The 8,611-nt window shown below is 53.5% G+C and overlaps 1 protein-coding gene and 1 non-coding gene across 2 annotated transcripts; both read right to left on the reverse strand.

Moving 5' to 3' along the window:
* Positions 1-231: 231 nt before the first annotated feature.
* Mnx1 (motor neuron and pancreas homeobox 1) lies at positions 232-4,919 on the reverse strand. Its single transcript, XM_021163946.1, has 3 exons — positions 4,033-4,919; positions 1,187-1,347; positions 232-639 (listed from the first exon to the last, which is right to left on the reverse strand). The coding sequence occupies exons 1-3, from the start codon at positions 4,721-4,723 to the stop codon at positions 277-279; spliced, it is 1,215 nt and encodes a 404-aa protein (XP_021019605.1). The 5' UTR covers positions 4,724-4,919; the 3' UTR covers positions 232-276.
* Positions 4,920-8,263: 3,344 nt separating this feature from the next.
* Positions 8,264-8,370, reverse strand: LOC115031278. Its single transcript, XR_003836877.1, has one exon. It is a non-coding gene; the product is annotated as a U6 spliceosomal RNA (small nuclear RNA).
* Positions 8,371-8,611: the final 241 nt, after the last annotated feature.

Raw genomic sequence — 8,611 nt, forward strand, 5'->3', positions numbered from 1 at the left:
CTCCTAGAAAGGGTAGGTTCTCACAGATACCTCTGGCCAACATGACCCGAAATTAAATGTATAAGAACGAAAGCTCACATCGGAGCTCCTCTCTCATTCTCTCTTGCTGTCCCCTCGAGGTCCCAAAAAGGATCCGCAGCCCAGCCTGCGCTTGGATGCATGGTTCGGGGAGAGGCTGTCAGCCTGGCTGCAGGCCATAGGATAGGGTTGTAAAGCCCCCAAGCCCCGCAGCCCAGGTAGCCATCTTTCGCATCCCGGCTTCCGCCCTTGGGGCAACTACTGGGGCAGAGGTTGGTGTCCAGGCCCGCCTAGTCTTGGAGGAGGCGAGTCGTCCTCAGATGAGCAGTCGGATGAGGCAGCATGGGCACCGGCACCATTGCTGTACGGGAAGTTGTCCTCTTCTTCATCATCCTCGTCCTCATCAGGGTCACTGTCCCGCAAGTCCCGCAGGCGACGGCCGCTTGCCTTGTCCCCCGAAACCGGAGGCCCCATCAGCTCCTCTTCCGTCTTCTCCTCAGTGCCGCCTTTGCCGCTGCCCCCGCCGCCTCCCTTCTGCTTCTCCGCCTCCTGTGCAGCCTGCTCTTTGGCCTTTTTGCTGCGTTTCCATTTCATTCGGCGGTTCTGGAACCAAATCTTCACCTGCAGGCACAATCTGGCGTGAGAAACTGGCCACCCGCATCCCCACGAATCCAGAGGGTGAGAGCGTACAAGCATTCGGGACCCCTGCCCCTCGGCCCACCCTCGCCCTAGAAGAGGTTTCGCTAGAGGACTAAGACTGACCGGGCAGCATCTTCTCCACTTCTTCGCCCCTTAAATCTACTCTATGGGCCACTCCCCATGGCCCACATCTCATAACCCTATGGGTGTAGTGTCCCTAACTCCCCAACTGAGCGCGTTTTAATGCCCTCGGTCTACCGAGGCACCAAGGCAGCTGGCAATGTCACCAAACTCTCAAGTCCTCACCTTTCTAGAAAAATAACTTCTTTGAATGTGGCCTGAGGGACACCTCCAGAATAGCTTGTTAAATACAGATTCTCAGCTTGCTCCCCAATTTAACTGAATCAAACCTCCAGAGCATCCTAGAACCTCACGCTGAAAATTAATACCCAACGTAAAGATAAAGAAGCTAGGGCTCAGTGTCCCAAATCAGCCCCCGCCTTCCGGTTGGTCGGGCGCGCGCGCGCACCTGAGTCTCGGTGAGCATGAGCGAGGTAGCCACCTCAAAACGCTTGGGTCGAGACAGGTACTTGTTGAGCTTGAACTGGTGTTCCAGCTCCAACAGCTGCTGGCTGGTGAAGGCCGTGCGAGGCCTTCGGCACTTCCCCAAGAGGTTCGACTGCGCCTGGGCTGGGGACAGAAAGGGCAAGAGGCTTCTGTAAATTTGTCCACTGAGGGCGAGGTAGTGTTCCACCCGTCGCTGCCCTTTTCCCTCCTGTGATCCAACCTCCAGAGCCCACCCTCCAGACGCTTCAGCATCAGTGCCCACTCCCCATGGCCCACATCTCAGACAAGTGGAAGTGGCGAGCTCATCTCATTTGAGAGTCCTGGTTAAAAAGGGCCTGTTGCCTGCTCTCAGTGGCCACCCGAATGAACAGGAGGAGGGTTGGTCTAAGGGCTTGGGTAGCTAAACTGGATCAGCAAGCATAGAGACCAGGTCGCCCCCTTTCTCATGGAAGGTTTTCTCCCACCTCAAGCTGGAGAAGAACCCATCCTCTTGGTTCCACCACGATCTTAAAGCAGAAGAGAAAGGGGGCGTGGGACTGCTCCCACAGCGGGGGAGGGAGAAAAGGAAGGATAGGGACTGAAGCTAGAGTCTAAATAGGCATTCATCAGCTTGTCTTCACGTCTCTGTTGACAGACTCTCCCCTCCTAGTGCTAAGGCCAAAGGCTGAGGACTGGAAGCCTATTGGGACGATTCTCATTACTCAAATTAAAGGTTGAGCTGTGAGTAGATCTGGCTTTCTGTGTGTTCTGGGTGATCTGTCCAGCTTTATTTACATAATTTCGCACAGTTACATCACAGAGAATTTTATGACCTCAAAATGAAACTTCCCTTGATTTCCCAGGAGTGCGAAAAGTGTTAGACAATAAAAGAAAGAAAGCAAGGGAAAGAAAGAGGCCAGCCCCTGGCTGGGATGAGCTCAGGCTCCCCTGGGATGGGTAATTTGCTTTATAGGAAGGTCCACGCCCCCTGCTTTAGTTAAACAAGGCTACAAATTCCCAGCTTGACAATACATTAGAACTCTAATTAAAACGCTGTCTTGGAAGGAATCATTTGGGAAATGCCATCCAGTTGAAACAACCAATTAAAGAAAACCAAGATAGTTTTCCCAGGGGAGAGGAAGGTCCCATGAACAGAAGATATTCAGCCACCCTCTGCTGCATTCCTTAGTGTCCATTGGGATCTGGGGCTTGGCTTTCTTTTCCTAATGTAGACCTGGCCATACTTTAAATGCCCACACCATGAGACATCATGGGCTGGATATTCTGGCAAAGGGATCCCACTTGCACGGATTTTGAGTAATCATGGGCTCCACAAAAACATCCCTTTTCTCCTAGAGACCACTTGTGTAGCCAGTAAACTCAGAGCTATAGAGGCCTGTGGTTGACCACTGGTCAGCTCTTCTCAGGACCACTATGCTTCTCAGGCCTGGAAAGTCCAGCCATAGTGGACATCTGAGGGTGGCTTTCCATCTGAAACCTGGGTTCCTCAGCCAGGCTCAGATCCTGCCTAGGACTTAGTGAATAGGAATGATTTCAGAGATGTCTGAGCTGCAGCCCAACTGAGGTTAAAGGGAGCCTTTCCTCTTTGCTGAGATCAACAAGGCTAGCCTTCTTGGAGCCAAGCTGGGAAAAACCTGGGTGGCTGCGAGCAAACAAGTGTGCAGGCTGTGATTCTCTCACCACCTTGCTACTTCTGCGGTTCTCTGGGGCCCCAGCTTTCTCTGTTTAGTCATGACCACCGCTTCCAGCAGAGGAATCTGAATTCTGGCAAATGTTTATTTCTATTTTCTTTTTTGCTTTTTTTCTCCCTCCAGTGCCTGCATCTTCCCAGTCTAAACAAATCCACTCAGACGGAAACAATGGGGTCTCTTTGTTTGGGTGTTGAGCGGCTGACAGGAGAAAGCCATATACATCTTCTGGTCCATCCATTCAGGAAAGGCAGCTTGCCCCTATCCAAGTCAGGCACAGAGCAGGAATCAGAGCCAGGGTACCCTACACAGATGCTGCATGTGCCAGGGAAGTCGGAAATGGCCCCGCAAGGTTGTCCCTATTGGGTGACAGAGAGGATGCAGAAGACTGGACCTTTTTGCCCTCACCTTGGACAGGAACCCCCCAAGGTGTTGAGTACCCGAAGTTCCCAGCCAGGCACTTTCTATTTACAGTCCCGGCGACCTTATATTCAAACAGACCAGTTGGACACCCCGTTTGGAAGGACCCCCCACCCTCACCAACACACACACACAGAGAGAGAGAGAGAGAGAGAGAGAGAGAGAGACAGAGACCGAGACAGAGACAGAGAGACAGAGAGAGACAGAGAGACAGAGACAGATGCGTGCAAATGCCTTGCCCTTCAAAGGAAGGCAGAGTCCTTACAAGAGCCACGGAAGAGCTACTTCTGGACCCAGTGATGTCTCTCTTCATAGCCTATAACGGAACCTCTGACCAAGTTCATTTTCTCAAGATAAGTCCCCGGTTTCAGCGACCCCCAAAACCTGCCCTAATCGAGGCTAGCCTTCCCGTGCACTTCCTTTTCCAGCTTGCAGGTTATTCTTTAGGTTTTAGCCTCACACCTCCAACCTCCCCTGCCTGTTAAGAGAGATAGAGAGGCCAAGGCCTGCTTGTGGCCATCTTAATAATTTGAGGCTCCTTTCACTCTGTGCGGCCCACGAGAGGCCTCACAGGCCCAGGAATGAACCACAGAGGCTTCGATGCGCTTCCACAGCTCGCTGGGAGGTGAGAGCAAAAGGAAGGGGGTGCGAGAGAGGAGGATACGCACGAGAACTGGCCGGGTGCGGCGCAGGTACTCACAGCTGAAGTCCGGCATCTTAGGCAGGATCATGCCCGCAGTAGACGCGCGCAGCCACTGGTCCAGTTGGAAGGTGCTGGCACCCAGCTTGATGGGGTCCGCAGGGTGCGCAGGGTGCGCGCCCTGCACCTGAGGGTACGAGTAGGAAAGCGCCGGGTGCTGGCCAGCTAGCGCGGCCGCTGCAGCTGCCGCGGAATAACTGTAGACCGGGTGTCCGTAGAGAGCCGCCTGTGCGGGGAGGCCCGCGCCGCCCTGTGCGCCCCCCGGGTGCAGCCCCAGTGCCAGGCCACCGGCAGCCGCGGCAGCCGCAGCGGCAGCCGCGGCGGCCGCTGCACCAGGGTGCGCGTGGTGGTGGGGAGTGCCCGGCCCACCCGCCGCGCCGCCGCCTCCTCCGGCGCCCAGGAATCCGGGCTTGGGCAGCAGCGCGCAGTGTGCAGCCAGCAAGCGTGGGGGCGACGGGCTCTCAGCTCTCAGCCGGTCACCGGGCGCTGCAGTGGCCTCCGAGGACGCGGGACTGCAGCTGCGGCTCGCCCCGCTACTGGTCCCCCCGCCGCCGCTGCCGCCGCGGCCGGGACCAGATACTGTAGTCGCGAGGGAAGTGACCAAGGCCAGAGGCGCGCTCTGCGTGGAGGCGGCTCGCGGGGGATCCACGGCCAGCAGGGCGTCGATGCGGAAATTTTTGGATTTTTCCATCGGCTCGATTGGAGCTGACAATCAGGGTCCAAGGGTGGGCGACGCAGTCGTGTGCGGGCTTACGGAGACTGAGCGTGGCGGTGGCCAGCCTTGGGGCCGGTATTGTTACTGCGATTTTTTTGCCAATAAAGTCGCAGCCGGAAACTCAGCCGAGAGCGACCATCGTCCAGGCGCCTCCTCTTTGCGGTCCTCGTGGGGACCGCGCTCCACTCACTGGTATGAACTTCCACGGGAGCGCTCCTGCGAGTTTGGGTTGGAGAGACCGACTCTCTGCTCTCAAGAGCTCAAGCGACCGCATCGAGGCCACTGGTGCCTTGGTGGGGACCCGCGCCCCTCCGCACACTTGAAGCTCAGGGCGGTCTGGGATTGGCGCGCTCAGCGGGGGCCCGAGGAGGGGTGTCCGCCCGGCGATTGGCTGAGGGGCTCACCTGTCACGGTCCAATTAGCCTGCCGCTCCGCCCCTGCGCCCCCAGGTCCTAAGCAGCGGGTGGTGAACAGCGTAGGTGGCCGGAGGAGGCAGGTTGGAGAGTTTGGAGGCTGAACACAAGCTTACTGCTTCCTTGCTGCTGGGAGAGTGGCGAGCGCCAGTAACCCTGGGTCCCAGTGAGTGCCCCCCAGTCCCTTTGACACCTTGTTCCTCCAGAGGCCGACACCTTGTCTTCCTCCCGCTACTCGCGCTCCCTTGCGGGAGTTGTGGAATGTTCTGCACTGAGGAACTAGGTGGGTCCTCACCCCTGAAGTCCACTAGGTACCCAAACCAGGACCCTGAGCTTAATACACTGAAGGCTGTTCGGTTTCCCAAAATCTCTCGCGTTCCTGAATGTCGATTGCTTCAAGATGGTTTGCGCCCCTGTCATTAACCCTCAACAGGTCGAACCTTCTTATCTCTCCCTCCCCCAAAAGTAACCTGCGCCGCAAATGTTTGTTTGTAGGGTTTCGGTGTGTATAAATACGGTGTTAGAGATTGAAGCCTACAAATCTTCAGCCAGTGTGGAGAGAGAGCAGTTTTCCAACTCAGAGATGTACATTGACTTGAAGGTCGTTTGCACAGGTGCCAGTGAGTCGGACCTAGGTGAGAACCAAGTTCTATTAGAGCCTTGCCTTGTGGGGGTGTAGGGAAAAGGCTTTGCGGGAATTGGCCCAGGACTGCTCCCTCAGCCTGAGCCAGTTCGCAGGCTAAGGGAGCCACTGTCAGGCTCTCGCCTCCTCCTGCCGGCCGAGTTCAGGAAAATCAAGAAAGGGCTTCCAGAGAAGGTATTAAAGTGTGAATCCAGACCTCATCCTGCGCACATATCAAATATTTGCTGTAAACACGCTTCAGGGGGCTTTTTTTTTTTTTTTTAATGTAACGATAAGTAGTTTGGGAAATCAAGCGGTTACTAACAGGACTTTCTCGCTAGCTCCATTCTCGGGTATCTTCCCCAAACACGAGGGGAAAGTGGGAGGGAGTTCCAGGTCTCTGGATCGCCGCTTCCCAACCAGGTGAGAGGTTAATAAAAGATCGGAAATGGCCCAGGGAAGGCCAGGAGATCCCTAAGACAATCCTTGTTTGGTGAATTTAAAAGTAGCAGGCAAAGCTGTTTCAAGAGGGATTGGGGTGGGGGTGGGGTAACGATAAATATAAGGACTATATTTTCCCTCTCAACAAGTTTTGTTCAGGAGAGATTTAACGCAGTGATTCTGTTGGGATGAGTGAGTAGGTTTTTTGTTTTTGTTGTGTTTGTTTTGTTTTTGTTTTTGTTTTTCGAGACAGGGTTTCTCTGTATAGCCTTGGCTGTCCTGGAACTCACTCTGTAGACCAGGCTGGCCTCGAACTCAGAAATCCTCCTGCCTCTACCTCCCAAGTGCTGGGATTAAAGGCCTGCGCCACCATGCCCGGCTGAGTGGAGTTTTTATTATGACAGGGTGGTCCTGGCTGGAAAGTCTGGAACCCAGCGGGGAACATCTTGGAGTAAGTGCTGCACAGCTTTGCAAAGGCCTCCAGCTAGTCCGAAAATAGTACAAGCACATAGCTGTTGTCTTTAGGTGCTGTGTCTTTGGGGTGATGAAAATGCAGCTCTGCCTTTTAGTGGGTTAAAGGAACACTTGTGTTCCATGAGTACCTATTATGCTCCATGTGCTTTCTGTAAATATCATCCTAAGTCTTTGTTATGATGCTACAAAGAGGATCATTTCATTATTTCTGTCTTATGGAACAAGTCTTACTTCTGGGGCCACACAGGTCCCATCTGCTGCCCATAGAGTTTCTCCACTGTGTTTGCCCTAGTTCTTAACCGCATCTGACTCTGTGGGCAAGATGCATCATCACAAAGGAGAACTGGGGTTCCCTGCCAGTTCTCCCATCTTGGAAGCCCAATTAAGGCAAGTAAGGATGCTGGGATGCCCCACCCCCATCCCCAGGGTTCAGTCTCAACCCCATTGCATTTACAGAAGCTTGTGTTTAAGGCCCATGGGCCTTTTCCAGATGAGAGTCCCAAAGAAGAAAGAGAACTTAACCATGGTGGGGCAAGTCCCTAATCCCAGCACTCAGGAGGCAGAGGCAGGTGGGGTCCGTGAGTTCTAGGCCTGCCTAGTCTACAGAGCCAGTTCCAGGACAGCAACCAAAAAAGCTACACAGAGAAACCCTGTCTTGAAAAAACAACAACAACAAAACAAACAAAGGAGGAGGAAGAGGAGGAGGACAAAGAGGAGAAGGAGGAAGAAAAGGGTGGCTGCAGAGGAGATTTTCCTGGGGCGGACCTCAATGGACCTGAGTCATTTCTAAACTACACAAGCAGGGTTGTTTTTGGTGATAATACTGTATTAGGTCTACTGAGTTTAGGCACAGGTTTCCTTAGTAAAGTCATCCTAGTAGAGGAATTCATTTCCTGTTTGTTGTGTAGGGGATGTGATCCAAAAGCTTCTAAATCCCTTTCAAACTCTTCCCACTTCGTCTGGAGTTTGACAATCCACCAGGCCCTAACCCACACCAGTCCCCACCACCTGTGGGCTGAGTGAGGTTATATCAAGAGCCCCTTCAGTGAAGGGGAAATTTGCATATCGGACTTGATGGATATATTTCTTTGTCTGACAAAGTGGGGGTTGGGCCAAACAGACTCTCTGAAGTCAAAGGGCTTGAATATGATCATATATTCTGCTTCTGTTTGAGCATAAATTAGTACACGTGGGAGGGGCCCCGGGAACTTGTATCCTGAGAGGTGGGAGTTGGGAGAGAGACTGGGAGTCGTCTGGAACTGGGATCTTTGTGTGTTTTACAACGAGTGGAGTGAGCATGCTGGGTCTCTTCCTGTTCCCAGTGTCTATTGACCCAGCCCAGCTGGCTCTGGGGCAGCCTGGGACTGAGCTGGGGGTTTACTACGGTATCCTTGAGAGATCAAAGGTCTGGTCCCAGAAGCATGCCTATTCTTTTTTTTTTTATTAGATATTTTCTTTATTTACATTTCAAATGTTATCCCCTTTCCTAGTTTCCCCTCCCAAAATCCCCTATCCCCTCCCCCCTCCCCCTGCTCCCCAACCCACCAGTTCCCATTCCTGATCCTGGCAAAAAAGTAATGCGTCATGAATTTGCATGTCATCCTTGAGCAGGGGCCATGCTAATCTTCTCTGTATTGGTTCGGTTTTAGTATCTGTGCTGCCGAAGCAAACACAGCATTCCCATTCTCGAGGTAGCTCCGGTCTCCAGAAGCCCCAGGGCCAAGTGAGGCTCTTGGAGGGCAGAGAGGAAGACCTCTCCTACCCAAAAGAGGCTGGAATTTAAGGCCTGGTGTACATGTAATCAGCTGGCTCCCAGTCATTTTTTTCCTCTGTGACTAGCCAGGATCCCTCTTTTGGGTCTTGCATTAAGTTACTGAATATAACTTGCGATTGAGCCTCCTCTCATTACGAGAA

Source organism: Mus caroli, chromosome 5, assembly GCF_900094665.2.
Source record: "Mus caroli chromosome 5, CAROLI_EIJ_v1.1, whole genome shotgun sequence".
Classification (NCBI taxonomy): domain Eukaryota; kingdom Metazoa; phylum Chordata; class Mammalia; order Rodentia; family Muridae; genus Mus; species Mus caroli.

What these genes read in the sequence shown, in the direction of transcription:
- Mnx1 (XM_021163946.1), bottom strand. Translation starts at nt 4,723, where the DNA reads ATGGAAAAATCCAAAAATTTCCGCATCGACGCCCTGCTGGCCGTGGAT. An exon ending in TAAGATGCCGGACTTCAGCT is followed by an intron (nt 1,348 to 4,032) that starts GTGAGTACCTGC and finishes TTCTGTCCCCAG; the next exon opens with CCCAGGCGCAGTCGAACCTC. An exon ending in TCATGCTCACCGAGACTCAG is followed by an intron (nt 640 to 1,186) that starts GTGCGCGCGCGC and finishes TTGTGCCTGCAG; the next exon opens with GTGAAGATTTGGTTCCAGAA.